Genomic DNA, 17,839 nt, shown 5'->3' on the forward strand with positions numbered 1-17,839 from the left:
TACTTATTAACATAAAAAATATCTTAACTTTTTAAAATACTACGTCGAATATCATTTTATTTTTATCAAGCTTAAGATTATTATTTTTGTTGTTTATTGAGATAATAACATTTTACTTCAAAAGAGACTGGTATCAATATGAATTACGAAAATATTTGAAGTTTTGTTTTTAAATTTTGAACAAATAAACTAAGTTACACATTTTGCCGTGAATTTTTAACCATCTCATTTCGTTCATTAGTCTTATCATTCATGGGGAAGTAATCGATACAGCAATGAAGTAATGTGCATGCGCAGTGACACGAAAGGAAATCAAGCGATTTGCGAAGTCCTCCCAAAGAGAGGGGTCTGTGGTTCAGACTCAGTGATCTTTCGAAGCTTTAATTACTAAATCACCGCAGTAAATTTGGTAACAGTATATTGTTTTTACTTTTTGGTGTTTAGATGTATTACAGAGTTGCTTTAAGTATCGTACAAGTTAAATCAAAGATGTAAGATGGCGGGTTAGTTTTGCATAATTTTATGCAGTGACAGTTTTTGTAGAATGAATGGTATCTAAAAATGTGTATTAGAAGGAACAACAATTAAAATATTGACACAGTTACAGTAAAACTTTTTGCACTTCAACACTAAATTAAAGGACTTTCATTTAGATCTGATATGTAAAGACCATTTTCATCAGTGTCCAGTACAGTGATAATTATTATAATATGAGGCATAAATCTATAATTTAGACAAAGGTTAATGTCACATTTTTTTGCTCTATTAAACTCTCCTTAACTCCATTTTTGTCCATTTTTTTAAAATGATTTTTTTAAAATACAATTCCTAAAGCAGTTTTGGGTTTGAAGCAGTTCTGATGTATATCAATGTGATAAAATTTATTGACATTATGTTGTAAAAACCTTGTTGTGAATTATGTATTTAATGAATTAATTAATTGTCAACAAACCCAAATCAGGGAAAATAATCTGTTAACTTTCTGTTGCAAACATTTAATATGCAACAACTGTGAAATGTATAACAGTATCGTTAGGATTGCTGAAGGATGGAACAGCATGTCATCTTTATTTTTCATGATGTTCATGTCAAAGCTTTATATTCCAAATTGAAGATCTTTGCATTTCTTAAATCAAAATCTGTTAAATGGTATGGATTATGCACTAGTTTCCAACAAAGTCTAATTCAATCAGTTACACTTAACAGTTTTTGCAGTATTGGGGATCATGTGAAAGCATACATTGACATTAACAAGATCTGATGTTGAACAAGTTTCTTTTTTTACACTCTTTGTCAGGTGCCAAAGCATGAATTTAAAGAATGTTATATAAGTTATATGATAATTGTTTTATATTCCAATTTTTATAATTTATGGAAAACGTGGAATTGAATTTGTAATTATGGTGTTCTTATGACATCAATTTTTTCACAAATATTTATCTTGCAAAGGCTTTTTATATAGTTTCTGCAGGCTTTCAAGCAGGCCCTTATATTTCTACAACAGCCCTTATTTGAGCTTTAGAATCCTAAAAAAGCCCTAATTTTTTGTTGAAATTCCTACTTTTTCAAATTTTGAAAGTTTAAATAAATTTGACAAAGTTAAGTGTTGGAATTTATTAAATTTAGTCTTAGTATACTTTCAGAAAATGAATTTTTTGATTAAATATACATCTCAGAAGACATCTTGATGGTTATCAGCTATATTCAGCATTGATTGTGAGCCATGGGAGTCCACCTGAATTATATCATGGTTTGTGCTGAATGCCGAATATGGCTGTTAATGACCACTGGTATGATCTTCTGAGTGGGTAATTAGTTTTTGCATTATTGCTCTTGCAAGTGGTGAGTAAAACATTTTTTCTTTCCTATTGATTTGTAAATTTAACCCTATTTTTGTCTAAAAAGACATTAAAAATCCTAAAAACCGACCTTATTTTTTGATAATTTTGTCCTAAAAATGGCCCTTTTTGCAAAATGTCACTTGAAAGCCTGTTTCTGGTGTTTCAAATTCTGATAGACGTTGATATTTGACTTCACTTGAAATTATTATTGAATTAAGAACAATTTAAAGCTGTTAAACATGAGTTTTATGTTAGACTCTAGGTTGGTAATTTATCCAACTGCCTAATAGTCTATTTTTCAGGCAGTTTGGGAAGAAATTTCATGATCGCCTGGCAGGCAAGTGAATTTTAACAGCCAGTGTACAGCAACAAGTGTCACAATAAGCCTTATCAGTAAAACTTCATTCATTTATATAATAAACATCACAAAACTGAAAATCAGGACTGTCAGATTTTGAACAGTACTGCCAACTTTTGAGAATAGCCAGCCCAGGGTTGTTACTAATCAGAGTTTTTGTTTTATCAAACTCATAAAGTGTATATTTATGGACGTTGATTCAATGCATATGAGTGTTTCTTGTTCTTTTACTGGTAAAAGTAACCAACAAAGGCTGGGTAAGCTTGCGACTGGTATGAATATTCTTTCTAAAAATAATGGTGTATTCTGTGCATACAAATTTTTTTTATCTCAAACTCTTGATTGGTAAAGAATTGTTGGAAATCATCAATAAAGATGTGGTAAAAAAAATCAAGACTTATTCCAGCTATTAAAAGTTATTAAGTCATGATTTATCTTTACAAATATTGGGCACCATTGGAATGAACGACAACTGAGGCATTAAAATTACAAATCCGATAATGGATATATCCATGCATGCATGTAGAATCAGGGAGGGGAATGGACCCCTTTTAACAACCATCATTTTCTTTTATTTATATATATAAATAAAGATATATTTTGAGACAAAACCACCCCTCCGACTTTTTATGGCGGCAGAAACGAATGGTACGAATACAATTTCGAAGTTATGAAGTGAATCCATGTGTTCTCCCCATGATTCAAATAATCAGATTTGGGGAAAATTTCTGAGTCAATATATGATATGGTACTACCACCCTAACCACACTGCGCCGCCGCCGCCCCCCCCCCCCCCCCCCCCCCCCCCCCCTCGAATTTTAAAAGGTGTGAACAAATATACATATTGTATGTCACTACTTAACCCTCCTCCATGTATTTGGAACTTGAAAGATTTTGAATATCAGCCAAAAGAACATGTTTTGATATATATTCATTCTTGTCAAGAATTTTACATTGTGAAAACATCATCTTGGACTATAGCCATATATAGTGTGAAAACATAATAGATTTTAGAAAATCATCTTCTCCACTCCCTATATTTGAGAAAAACTAAATTCATGATTATGATGTTTATAAAACTCTACCTGAATTGTGAATTCCATGGCTCCTGGGTCAGGTATTCAAGCCCTTGAGCAGGGCCAATATGGCCACGTCGGGGAAAAGGTATAAAAAAAAAAAAATTCTTCCCTACTTTCATTAACTAAATGCATGGTTATGATGTTTGATGTCATATTCTTAAATTTTAAACTACATGGGTCAGGGTTGGGGGTGGGGGAATATTAAATGATTTATCAATCTAATTAGAATTAGATGTGTAACAAGTATGTTAGTGTACCTAACATCTAATTTTAATTAGATTGATGATTTAAAATGATTCAAACTTCCATTTTTGCTCTTTATGTAATTGAATAGATTAGGAATTGTCTGCATATTTTGGAAGATCATAAACATGTGCACAAAAGACTCCATATGGAAACTTAAATGCAAATTTGAGACTCCCTGTATGAGCTATGATACTCCGATGACTGTTAAGGCTTGTGGGTCCTCTTATTTAAATTGTGAGAATTGCTTTAGAACAGAAAAAGTATTTTCTCTCGGGTGAGAAGTCCTCACAAATTTTTTTAGGTGTGGTTGTATGATATATATTTAGTTTCTTCTATTGCAGGTTTTCGTAGAAAATGAACTAAGAATTTAAAAGAGACCCCTTTCACATCTCCTGATAAATTTCGGAATTAGACATAGCAAAAATGGTTTTATCCCAAAGACAAAAGGATGAATTGTAAGTACAGCACTAGAGGGTTATTGTATAAAAACACATTAAAGATGTTCCTTTGGCTCTAACATTTAACAAATTTTTATTTTGAATACTGTAATACATTTTTGTCGAAACAAATCATCAAGACAATCAGCAAATTAAATGCTTTCACAATATGAAAGGAGAATAATTTTTTCTTCTGTACACAGAAACCGAGCTATTGCGGATTACCTTAGCTCCAGTGGATACCTTACAGCACTAAGTGAATTTCAAAAAGAGGCTAGTTTGGTAAGTTCTAATGCCAGAGTCATTTGATTTGGTTAAGTTTTAATATGATTGATTTGATTTGAACATATTTTATTGTATAAGTGCATATTAATTTATACCAACATTTTGAACACAAGTTCTTTCAACGTAGGTGGTTCTCACCTTGTTAAGATTTGAATCTTTCAAAAAAAAAATATTATTTTATTATTGTCGTTATTCCCGCCTTTAATATGGAAAACCTTGATTGTGTTAAGTCTAAAATATAAAAGACTCCTACGTTTTTCAATTCTAGTTTGAGAATTGCGGGTAAATAATTGAGATGTGATTTATGGAAATGATTGTGTAGGAATGATTTAATCCATTGCTCTTTGGTTGAGATAAATTTGTAAGCTTTTTTTCTTTCTTTCATTAGTGCTCGGGGCCATTATAGTAGTTATTATTGCGATATATTGCCTTTTTCAAATTCCATATAAATAACAAGACTTTGACCAATTATTGAATAAAACCTTAACTTGAGTCTTGAAATAATTTTATTGAGTACTTGCTTGGTAAAACCAAAAACAACAGCAAAGCAAAATTTAATAGCAAAGCAATGTACTGATTTAGTCCAACTAGAATCACTAGATAATGGTAGAATGTTTCTTTTTCATATGTTACTAACTGATGTGTTTTCGATGAATGTTCCATCGTTTTTCTTACAAATTCCAAAATGTTTCCATATTTCTGATTTTGCTTTCTAATTTTTTACAACTTTGTATGCGGTGTCCACAGTTGAACAGGAAGTTGATTGTCTAAATGTTAAAAATGGCTAAATCCTGAATAGTGCAAGAAAAAAAATCCATATATTTATATTGTATTTTAAAAAAGAACTGTATTTAGAATTATGTACTCATTTAAGTTTTGATATAGAGCTTTGTACTTTTTAATTTTAGCTTATTTTAAAGCTTCACAAAAATCCAATTTGGTTCCCCCATTTAGCAATCTATATCGGTTTCGCGTATTAAAGATCGAGATAATCAATGCTATTTTGCAAATTAAACAGCATACTAAGCTACTGGAATAAGAGAATGTTTTCGTTCTTGTGTGTTTCATATAGTTGAATGATATTACGTTATACTGGTATCCAGTTTTCCTATAGCAATATGTTACTGTCAGTGGAAATATTGCAATCTACTGGTAATATCGCTCAACTCTAATAGTGGTAAGGGTTCTTTAATGTGCCAATGCGTGCTGCAACACAGGACCCCTGTTTTGAAGGTCATATCAATTGAGTGATTTTCACTTCTAAATGCTGAGTGTTTTGCGAATGAGCAATCACTACCTATGTTTATGTGTTAGGTTTGATGTGGCCATGGCAGGAGCAGAGCTCAAACTCAAATCCTCTCAAGATCTTTCAAAAAATATTTTTTAATGATTTATTGTAGAAAGTAAGTGTTGAATTTGTCACAATAAGGAAGCAAAAAATCTATGTTTGCCAGCTTTTAAGGAGAAACAAAGAGTATCATGTACACTAGCATGGCACTTTATTTGATATTATTTTGTTCTTCTCCAGTAAAAGAAAGCTCTTTATATAAATTTGAAATACATAATGCCATTAACCCTGTTTTACAGCCAGGAGATATAGATAAGAAATATGGTGGCTTGCTGGAAAAGAAATGGACTTCAGTTATCCGACTACAAAAGAAGGTATTAAACTGGCATGAAAAGCAGCAAATGCAGTGAAATAAACTAAACATGAACTTGATCTGAAGAAAAACAAGGGGAGAAACAATCCAAGCAAAGTTTACATTTTAAAAAAATTAAAATCAATATTGTAGGTCATGGACCTTGAAGCAAAACTTTCAGAGGCTGAGAAGGAATACAATGCTGGGGGGCCATCCCGTGATCGACGGAGTCCAGCGGAGTGGATACCCAGGCCTCCAGAACGCTACAACCTAAGTGGTCACCGTAGTCCTGTGACAAGAGTTGTGTTTCACCCGACTTACAGTGTCATGGTGTCCTCCAGTGAAGATGCAACCATCAAGGTGTGTAGTTAACTGATATATGTACCAGTAATAAGTTAACTGATATATGTACCAGTAAAAAGTTATAATAAGTTAACTGATATATGTACCAGTAAAAAGTTATAATAAGTTAACTGATATATGTACCCAGTTATAAGTTAACTGATATATGTACCCAGTAATAAGTTAACTGATATATGTACCAGTAATAAGTTAACTGATCTATGTACCCAGTAACAAGTTAACTGATATATGTACCAGTAATAATGTTTACATTGAGTAAACTGATGTCTGTATTTAGTAATTAATGTTTAAATTGAGTTAACTGATGTCTGTATTTAGTAGTTAATGTTTACATTGAGTTAACTGATGTTTGTATTTAGTAATTAATGTTTAAATTGAGTTAACTGATGTATGTATTTAGTAATCAATGTTTACACTGAGTGAACTGATGTTTGTATTTAGTAATTAATGTTTACATTGAGTGAACTGATGTCTGTATTTAGTAATTAATGTTTACAATGAGTGAACTGATACCTGTATTTAGTAATTAATGTTTACAATGAGTGAACTGATGCCTGTATTTAGTAATTCATGTTTACAATGAGTGAACTGATGCCTGTATTTAGTAATTCATGTTTACAATGAGTTAACTGATGCCTGTATTTAGTAATTCATGTTTACAATGAGTTAACTGATGCCTGTATTTAGTAATATTTACAATGAGTTAATGGATACCTGTATTTAGTCATTAATGTTTACAATGAGTGAACGGATGTCTGTATTTAGTCATTAATGTTTACAATGAGTGAACGGATGTCTATATTTAGTAATTAATGTTTACAATGAGTTAACAGATGTCTGTATTTAGTCATTAATGTTTATAATGAGTGAACGGATGTCTGTATTTAGTCATTAATGTTTACAATGAGTGAACGGATGTCTGTATTTAGTCATTAATGTTTACAATGAGTGAACGGATGTCTGTATTTAGTCATTAATGTTTACAATGAGTTAACGGATGTCTGTATTTAGTCATTAATGTTTACAATGAGTTAACGGATGTCTGTATTTAGTCATTAATGTTTACAATGAGTTAACGGATGTCTGTATTTAGTCATTAATGCTTACTAATGTTCTACTGTATCTATATTCATTTGAAATGATTTTCTTTAACCTTTAACCTGCTCTATTTGTCCTTGATTAGCTTTGGGATTACGAGACAGGTGACTACGAGAGAACTCTGAAAGGCCACACAGACACTGTACAGGATATTGCCTTTGATCATACAGGCAAATATTTAGGTAAGATATGCTTGTCTTTTTGATACTTTAAATGTGTTGTGCAGTTTTTAACATGAAAAATACATCATATAATCCTTTATTTCATATAATTAGCTAATGCAGTATTTGACATTATGTTTTTGCACAGCTGTAATCAATTCTAGATCTAAAAACCATACTAAGCAGTGCAAGTTAAATCAAAGTACTGAAAGTACTGAATAACACTAAGTGTGTGGATTCTGGTATTTACTGAAAGTACTGAATAACACTAAGTGTGTGGATTCTGGTATTTACTGAAAGTACTGAATAACACTAAGTGTGTGGATTCTGGTATTTACATGAAATATGGCTTTACTTTGGCAACACTAACAAGGTGTAACACTAGTATTTTTTACTATCAGTTCTGAATAACGCAATTCATCACAAACTTAAGAGAAAGGAGAAATGGACATGGACGTTTATGTGGACACAGGCTTTTCTTTGAGTCCACTTTCTGTAAAGTTGGGTTTGGTCAATTCTACAGATATGTATTGGCCAACTTAATGGTAAAGAGCAATGGCTGCAACTCTGAATTGACATTTCATGTCGTAAGGCATCAGGCTAGGCTGACTTCTATCTGATACCTCATAGGAAGATAGGTATACTTCAAAGTTATCTCATAGGTGGCGCTTGTCCAGAAATGTGAAAATGAAAGTAGAAATCCAACTGATGACAGAAAAGTGCTGCACCTATGCTTATCACTTTAAAAAAGAGATTAATAATTTAGTAATTAATTTATAAAATGTCAATACCTGTTAAAGTTTTAATCTCTGGAGCAAAATGTGTAAACTTTGGGATTTGCTTTTAGCATCATGCTCTGCCGATATGAAAATTAAGCTGTGGGACTTCACTTCCTATGAATGTGTCAAAACTCTCTATGGTAAGTGGCTTTTGAAGAGATCTCAATATGAAATCATGCCTAATGGTGGAAACTTGCATTTACTGTCTATTTTTTATTGCTGTTAAGTTGTATGAGTATAAATTTACTAAATCTTCAGGCCATGATCACAATGTGTCCAGTATTTCGTTTGTGCCAAGTGGAGATCATCTCATATCCTCTTCCAGAGACAAAACTATTAAAATGTGGGAAGTTAGCACTGGGTAAGTAGGTCACTGAGCAGTTTATAGGACCAGTTCACAGTCATTTATAGGACCAGTTCACAGTCATGTTAGTGTTTGAAAGGTGATACTGTGATGGGGAAACTAGCACTGAATAACAAAAGAAAATGTGCAATTCTTAGCAAGATGTTACATTAAAGATTCATGTACCAAGGTGAGTGTGAAATGGTATTATGTGAATGCAAATAGTATAAAACAATAATCATTCATTGATAAAAGGTCAACAAAGATTATAAAAATTGAAATTGCATGTATTCCAGTGTAGCCAATTCATGTAAATTTCGAAGAATTTGCTTTTTGAGTCACCTAAATTACTCGGGTTCACTCAGGTGACCCATTGCTAGTGATCAGCATCCATCGTCTTGCATTAACAATTGAACATTTTTAACTTCCTGAGAACTACCATTCCAATTCTTTTCAAATTTGGTATGGAGCATCTTTTGGAGAAGAGAGACAGGAATTATGAATTTCAGGACTCGTGCACTGCAGAGGCCTTAGGAGCAGGGCAAAAATTGGCCAATTCTAAAAAAAAAAAAAAATCCATATTAAGGAAAAGTGGAAAGGGATGCACCAAAATTATGAATTTCTTAACTGCAGAGATCTGACTCAAGGATGGGTCCAGAATAGTCAAATAGTGGTAATATAACATATATTGCATGAATGTGAAGTCTTGCATTAATATAGGAATTTTCAGTTGCATTTGTGTTTCAAGAACACATCTTGTTTTATACTTCTGCTAAATATTAGAATCTAGTTAAGAAATGCAGAACAGGAAAATTATTATAGATTTGATGGCCCTTGGGACCAGTACTACTTTTAACTAATACGCGGGTGACTGATAAGGCCTGTGGGCCTCTTGTTTAAAAACATTATTTTGTAATAAGATAGTGTTTTCTATGACTGTACTGTTGTTGTAAATGAATTTTTCAGTAATTACAAAGTAATCTTTGATTTATAATTGCATGTTTGATGCTGTTCTTTCTGCAATTTATTAATTCATGTATAATAATTGACTAGGTTTTGTGTGAAAACCTTTACTGGACACAGAGAGTGGGTTAGAATGGTCAGAGTTTACCATGATGGGTCACTTTTGGCCAGCTGTTCAAATGACCAGGTATTGTAGGTTTCTTTGAGTTTTTAACACCTTTTTGACAATTTAAGTGGATAATTCACATCTCCGAACACAGTCTTCTCAGTAGTCACTGGTTAAATAAATGAACTGTACATGTAGTAACAATAGTTAGCTGTGGTGAGAAGTGGAAAAAGTTATCAATTCAATAGCATTCATACAGGAACATTTTCTTCTCATATTGGAATGTGTATAAATATGAACTGATTGTGAACGTGTATATCCTGTGGGATTTTAACTTTGCAGACTGTTCGAATTTGGGTAACTGCTACCAAAGAGTGCAAAATGGAACTACGAGAACATGAACATGTTGTGGAATGCATTGCCTGGGCCCCAGAATCTGCACAACCAACAATTAATGATGCAATTAGTGTTGATGTAAGTCTTGCAAAAGTGTACGGTAAAAATTCCATCCTCTTACAGTCATTGAATTTAGGTATTGACATAAACTGCTTCTTTTGTAGAACAAGAAAGAGAAGAGATCTGGCCCATTCCTGATATCTGGATCACGAGACAAAACAATCAAGATGTGGGACGTCAGTGTGGGACTGTGTTTGTTCACTTTGGTGGGTAATTCAGGTTTTTCCCCTTCTTAATAAGTGTATCAAATAGACTTACACTATGGGAATTAATATGCAAGGTATTAGTCCTATCTGAAGGGAGGATTAATGAGGTATGTTTCACTTTTTACATCACTTGAGTTCCTCAGGTGACCTTTTGCTCTTGGTCTGTTGTCGTGCGTTAACAATTGGAACATTTTTAACTCTTCAAATTCTTTAGAACAGGAGGAATATATATAGTAAATTTCATGATTCCTGTGCCCACGGAACTGTGAAAACGGGGCAAAAATTGACCAATTTTCAAATAATTTTCGGGGGGTGGGGAGTGCACATGTAAGAAAAACTAATTACAAAGTCTTGTAGAGCAGAAAGGCCTCTACCAAAACAATCACCAGCTCGGGGCCGAACTTGGCATATTTATAGTGTTTATGTGTAAAACATTTGCATAACATTTTCTTTAATGCTATTGATACAAAATTGAAACTAGAGGATGAGGTAGCCCTTTACCAAAATTATGAATTTCATGATCCCAGTGGTAGGGGTTTTGGTACTAAGGTGGGGTCAGAATGGTTATATGTAGTTGATCATATTCCATTGCAATTTTGATTCTACAAATTTTACAGGAGTTATGTGACTTTTGTGCTTCAATTTTTTTTGTGCAGCGGCAGGGGACATATGGTTACACTTAGCAATCTTGCTTCCTTGGGTGAATAAAATATCTCTCATGCACTCTTCTTTTTCAAAAAAAAAAAAAAATCCGGAATCCCTGACCACTTTTTAGATACTCCCATCAGTAAAACAGTTGATGTAGTATGGGTCATCTTGATGATGTTTTTGTAAGTGTTTAAAATTTTGACCGGCGAGGTTATGTAGTTCCAAAAGCATCTAGACAATCACTCTGAGGGGTTATGCCTCGCTTTGCAGAGCTATTGTTTGATGCTGTTGCTGAATAGTAGAATTTAGCTTAAATACGCAGAACAGGAAAATTATTATTGACTTTGCAGGCCTTAGGGCTAGTGGTACTTTTAACTACTACTCTGATGTGTGATGTGAGAAACCTGTGGGCCTTTTGCAGAGCTGCCAACCCTCACGATTTTGGCGTAAGGCTTACGATTTTAGGGCCGAAAATACGCCTTACGATTTCACTATATATCTTCCGATTTTCGCTTATTTGACATTTCGAAAGTTTTAGAGCTGTCCGTCATTGCTTTTTACTTTTATAAGAAACAAACCATAGTCGTTACTACGTTTGTTTGCATAGTCTATATGTATACAAACTTGATCATTTTAATGCTTTGAAATAAACAACATGGCAACTGCTACTAAGTGTAAGACATGTGTTGATGGAAATAACAACAATACTCCCCCAAAGAAGAAAACCTAATAAAGCTAGTAATTCAAAGAACAACATGCAAGTACACTGTAAACATCTATTCGTTTCTAAGTCAGAAAGGGGGGAGTTTGTATGATAAGTGTACAATCTGTTTGACAAACTTCAACATTTTTCACGGCGGGGAAAATGACATTAAAACACTTGCCATAATAACTGACACAGTAACTGTAAAATTATATAGTATACTAAAGTAACAAGGTTTTATACCCAAGAAAATAAAATCAATAAAAGATGTATTTGACCTTCAGCAGTTGTAAAATGCATAACAATTAGTATGTCTAAATTCATTAAATTTGGATTTGAAGTATGCCTAAAATTGCTCAGGTTATATCTTTATTCATAAAAGATCTCCAGCAGCATGGGGCCTCGCCTTACTATTTTCCATTTCATAATGTTGGCAGCTCTGCTTTTGTTGTAGCCGTTCTTATTTGTTATTCCTAATTCAATCAAATATTAACAAACAGTATGTATTAGTAATTTCACAAAGCAATTTCATTCAAGTGAAGTTCATATGAACCTGTTTGACTATTTCAGACGGGACATGACAACTGGGTAAGAGGACTTGTGTTCCACCCAGGTGGCAAGTACATCCTGAGTGCATCAGACGACAAGACACTCAGAGTGTGGGACATCAAAAACAAGAGAAACCACAAAACCCTGGAAGCACACTCCCATTTTACTACTTCTCTAGGTATTTTGATTAATCAAACATTTATCTATTGTATGAAGAATAGATGTGATCCACAGGTTCTGTTTTTAATTATCTAATTTTATCAATTTGATAACTTTTATTACAGTATACTTTAAATGTATATTATTTAGGGGCTTGATCAAAAGATCGATGTCGGATAAAAATCTAAATTCAAATAGTAGGGGGGGGGGGGGGGGGGGGGTAGGAGTAAAAACTCCTGTAAGTTTCTGTCATCCGACATCTATTACACTGTAAAGGAAAAAGACAGGTGACTGTCAAAAACCACATAATATTACATTTTAATGAACATTTAATGGTTTTAATGTACGGTCTTGTTTAATTGTACATTATGTGAACATATATCAATTATAAATATATACTAACAAAGAAGCTAATTTTTACAATGTTTACATAATCTCATTAGATCAGTGTAGGTCAGAGTAGGTGTAAATCATCGATTTAGAAGATAAACACCAGATATGTCCATTTAGTGATTAATTCTTTGTTTAGTTACCGGTAATAAACCATGAAGCCTACATAATTGCGAAATTACATAACCAGATACATGTAAGGCTTACAAACTGTGTTATTTAATATGATGGAGACAGTGTACAAGATGAAAATCTCTAACAGTTTTTAGAAATTTATTGTTAAGTATAGTCCTGTTGAGGTCTACATTATTTGGCACTCTTATAAGTCAACTCATCCCCAACAAATCATTATGAAGGAAAATCAGATAATCACCAACAAAATCCCAGACTTACTGGCAAATTACCTAGGGAAAATCACGGGAAAGTTCAGAAGGCCTGTGATAATATGAAAATACTTTTGCATGATGGTATCTGTAACTTGTTTTATGTTCCTTAGCTCAAAACCACTTGCCAAGCAGACTGAGCCTGAATTTCGCTCAAAGCAGGCAAAATAAAACAAAATTTGAGAACAGAAAATGTCATTTATTTAGTAAGTAAATGACAAAAAGTATATACAGTACAGGGGGTCATTAAAACCCAGTATAAAGTAAGATCATATGCTGCAAATGACTAGATGACCCCTGTTACATACATCTATTAAAGTATCAATGAGGAAGAGAACCTGTATCGTATGGTTGACACTTATGTTAAAAAAAAAAACTAGCATAAAAGTATTGCCTGCCCACAAAAAAGGGTGTATATTTCATTAAACATAAACCAACCATTTTCTCAATATATTGTATGAACTACCTCACTTATAAGGAATGATTCTAGTATCAATTGCTCTATAGTGAACAAAACTTTAAATGGCTGATCAATGGAGGCAAAATTTAACTTGATTTAATATTAGTGTAAACTTCAATAAGCAGACCAGAAACAGTCTGAAGGCACTAAAATATGATTACTACTAAAATAAGTATGTTTACACTATTCTAATGTATCTGATTATAAATGATTTATGTATTGATAAGTATACATATTCAGATTACGTACTTGTATATAGAAATGATGTTATTGTTGGAGAGTGAATGCTAGTAGCTAGCTATCAATGGTCTTATGTTATGCTTATTTTTCAGATATGCACAAGAGTGCTCCATTTGTGATAACTGGCTCTGTCGACCAGACAGTCAAAGTATGGGAATGCCGTTAGGAACCGAATTTGCGTTATCAGACATAGATAATTTATTACTTCATCATTGCGCTCTCAAAACCTATAAACCACCTCGGCCATATGTTGGCAGGATCATAGTTGTCTCAACTGTAGCATACTCGGCTTGCTTTTATGTAAATCTACACCCCCCACTTTCCCCCTGCAGTGCTGTTATATTAGCAGTATGAAACTTCAGTTTATTTTTAAACAGCATTTTGTGCAATTTTACTGAAATCAGAGGGGGTGTGACATCAGTGTATGAGCTTTATATAATTCCATGATATATATGGGAAATATTTATTTACAACCAGAGTATGTGTGTATATCAAAGGTGCCAGTAACCAAGTCCAGGGTTAAAGAGTGTTCAGTCGGTAATATACTCAGGATATTGAGTCCCGTGTTCAAACCCACATTAAGTGATCTCGGAAAGTCGGATGTCTGTTTTTTGTAGAGCAGTTGTTTCTGCGTTCTAGGTGAAGGGAGAAATGTGAGTTGAAACACAACTCTCGTATAGTCTTCTGTGTATCTTGATGTTAAAGTCAAACTGTAGCGATAATTTCCATTCCAATTTGCCATGTGGATCAGCTTTTGAAACATCACAATGCGTACATATTTTGTCACTCGTAAGCTTTACGTTTTGTTAATGAAAATTCTGTATTGGTTTAAAACTTGCATGTTGCAAAGTCCATCGCTTTCACTTAAATGAGTCTAATATATAACAGAATTTACATCAGTTCTTGTGCAAACTTTTGGCTGAACCAACCATTGTCTTAAGCATTTGTGATTTGTTTAAAATGGATGTGAATCATAAATACGTGTGTATAGAAATTATATATTTAAAAAAAAAAATGATTTATTTATTATTATGGTTATGTAAGTAAATAGGCTATGTCGAGAGGGAATTTGACAAACCTGTACCATCCAATAGATACTGTATATACCAGTTCAAAGTTATACAATCATATTTATCAAATTGCTTGTATTATTACATTTGCTTATTTTCCATTCATATATTGAAGTCTGGCAGTTGTTACTGCATTGTACAACAAGTAGATTTTTTTTTTTTTAATAATTTTAATTACTTCATGTAAACACTATTAATGAAAGTTCACTTGAATGGCCGAAAGAAATTGTTGGCAAAGTTTCTACTGTCTTTCAGACTAAAGTGCTCTATATATAAGTATCCTTATATTTTTCATTTATTTTTATTTTCTTATTTATTTTTTTTTTTATTTTTTTGGCACAAAAGTACTGTTACTGAAGTGCAGTTGACATGGAAATGATTTTACACTTTTAAACAAAAGTGTATATTCAAAAATAACATTGAAATGGAATGGGATTGTCCACAAGGTCAATTTAAACTGAAAGGATGTGTAATAGGATGAAGAAAACGAGTTTTCCAATTACAGTATTATCAACTGATGTACTTCATTTTAGCAAATGTTTTGTGTGAAATTGAAAGACAGTATGTTCTTTATCAACAGTGCCGTGTACAACATAGCAGCATTTGTGGATTAAATGTGATGTTCCGTCAAATGTGGAAGGTGTGTTCTTGGTAGGTGCAGTTAAGTTGTCAACTGCACACAACCAAGACCACCCCTTCCACACCTCTAAGAACTCAGGGAGACTCTCATGCCTCAAGCCCTCCTTTAGCATGTTGCCAAAGGACCAACTTTGTGATTCATGTAGCATCACAAGAAGTGATACTTTGTGGTTGAATTCAGTAGTAGTATGTATGCAATTAAGACCAAACTTGATAACCTGCAAGGATTTATACTTGCCCAACCCGATGATATTACAGGTGCTTACTGCCAATTTCCTCCAGTTGAATTATGACATATTTGATATGCTTTATGTTTGTTTTATTATGTTGGGGTTTTTTTTTTTTTCTTTTTGCTGACAGCTTGTTGACTGTGATAAAATTTATTATATTTTTTCTACAAATCTGGTATTAAAATGTCAATTTTGTTGAATTTTTATATTGTTTCTTGTTAACATTTGATAGATATTGCTGAAGTTGTGTTCCAATGAATCCTCATGAAAAAAGGGGTGTGGCATCTATGCAAAGGATGGGTGCTGGTGTGTGTTGAATTTCACCTGTGTGAGATCTCCAGAGTAATCAAACAGCTACAAATATGCAATATGTAGCAAGTCATGCAGGACTTCAACTGTTATATGTTGTCGTTTTGTTAGGCTTGTATACTTTATAAAGTGAAGTGCTTGGGTGAATTTCAGTTGTGTTCAAAGGGATATTCATGAATTTACAACTGAGATGCATTCATATAGATGCTAACTGACTGTTTCTAAGAAAGGTGAACGGATCTGATTTTATGTTTTGCTTGTGGTGTCACTTAAATTTTTTTTTTCCTATGTGTTCTGTGTACTTCTTAAAGGGTTTTTTAAAAAAGAAAATGGTGTGAATTATTAAGACATTAATTTAAAACCAAACAAAAATTTATGGTATTCAATTTCATTAGCTACAGCTTTATTCAGAAAAGAAAAATTAGAACCAAATTAATCATTCAATATTCATATCATTGTGATATATTGTGTCTATATTTATAGTATTGATGTCTGTGGCAAAAGCATTGTTTTATTGCTTTGAGACATTTTAATTTCGGTCCATAAAATCCTTTCTTTTCCAACATTTTGCTTGCCTACATTTTCCAAAGCCACCTTGCTTGTGAACCATGTAGGAGGAATTGAGAGGATTTTTTGTGATGATTTTGTCTTGATCAAATTACGCCAACATTAAAGAAACATTTTGCACATTGTCGTGACCCATATTTGTTGAATACCAACTGTTGGTAATCAAATCAATGCTTTTTGCTGTTTGTTAAGCTTTGTGTGATGTCATTTGAATTTACCAGCCTTAGACACAAATCCAAAAGTCAAGAAATAAGTTGCCAATGGACAAGGTCTCTGTCCTGTGTAGTGAGTAGGGATGTGCTGATTTGTGGCTATTTGAAAGGAGAAGTCACATGACCTTTGTCAGTTGAGGATTTTTAATCTTTGATCTGATTGTTATTGTGTATTATGTCAATAAATTGTAATGCTAAATCAGTTGTTGTGGTTTTTCCTTACCTGAGGTAAGTGAGCTTTTCTGTTAGTCTGTAAACTTTACATCATCTCCTCCAGAACCACAAGGTCATTTTCAACAAGTTCAATCAAAATTGGCACAAATCATCATAGGGTGAAGTGGATTCAGTGCTATGCTCTCTCCAAAGGGAAATGCAAAAATAAGGTGGGGTCAAGTGGAGGATATGTACAACAATATTTTGAAATTTGAATTGTAAATTTCAGGGCTTGGGGGCAGGGAAAAAATTGACCATTGATTTTAAAATATACAAAAGCACATCTGTAAGAAAACCTAAATGCATAGTGATGTAGAGCAAGAAGGCCTCGACAAAAATGGTAAATTCATGAGGTAGAGGTTCAGACTAGTTACAAAGTTCTAAATTCTATAATCCCAGAGGTTTGGGTATTGGGATGGAGCCAAAATGCTCATTGATTAAATGTGTTAACAATTGAAAACTTTAAAATTCTTGATGACTAACATTCCAATTATTCTCAAATTGTTATGAAGCATTTTTTGGACAAGGGTAACAAATTTAAAATTTTGGGACTGCAGATGCAAAATTGAACATTTTTAATTTCTTCTTGATAACTACCAGTCCAATTCTTTTTAAATTTGATATGGAGCATCTTTGGGACAATGATATGGAGCATCTTTGGGACAAGGGGGACATAAATTGTAAATTTCAGGACTCCAGCACACGT

At 33.0% G+C, this 17,839-nt stretch overlaps 1 protein-coding gene across 4 annotated transcripts; it reads left to right on the plus strand.

Annotated features, from left to right (window-relative positions):
* Nucleotides 1–248: 248 nt before the first annotated feature.
* LOC125674589 (lissencephaly-1 homolog) lies at nt 249–17,119 on the plus strand. Of its 4 annotated transcripts, none has more exons than XM_048911783.2 (13): nt 249–409; nt 3,866–3,979; nt 4,165–4,243; nt 5,834–5,908; nt 6,040–6,246; nt 7,433–7,529; nt 8,356–8,427; nt 8,546–8,648; nt 9,684–9,780; nt 10,042–10,173; nt 10,260–10,361; nt 12,283–12,439; nt 13,986–17,119. In XM_048911783.2, the coding sequence occupies exons 2-13, from the start codon at nt 3,948–3,950 to the stop codon at nt 14,057–14,059; spliced, it is 1,227 nt and encodes a 408-aa protein (XP_048767740.1). In that variant the 5' UTR covers nt 249–409; nt 3,866–3,947; the 3' UTR covers nt 14,060–17,119. The 4 variants fall into 4 exon arrangements, with proteins under 4 accessions (XP_048767740.1, XP_056021811.1, XP_056021809.1 ...); XM_056165839.1 differs by having other exon boundaries at nt 283–2,178; XM_056165836.1 differs by lacking the exon at nt 13,986–17,119 and having other exon boundaries at nt 12,283–12,702.
* Nucleotides 17,120–17,839: the final 720 nt, after the last annotated feature.

The sequence above is a fragment of the Ostrea edulis genome, chromosome 1 (assembly GCF_947568905.1).
Source record: "Ostrea edulis chromosome 1, xbOstEdul1.1, whole genome shotgun sequence".
NCBI classification, from domain to species: domain Eukaryota; kingdom Metazoa; phylum Mollusca; class Bivalvia; order Ostreida; family Ostreidae; genus Ostrea; species Ostrea edulis.

Coding starts and splice junctions, on each gene's coding strand:
- LOC125674589 (XM_056165836.1), top strand. CDS start 3,948: ATGGTTTTATCCCAAAGACAAAAGGATGAATT. Junction 7,530..8,355: donor TCATACAGGCAAATATTTAG/GTAAGATATGCT, acceptor ATTTGCTTTTAG/CATCATGCTCTGCCGATATG. Junction 8,649..9,683: donor ATGTGGGAAGTTAGCACTGG/GTAAGTAGGTCA, acceptor ATAATTGACTAG/GTTTTGTGTGAAAACCTTTA.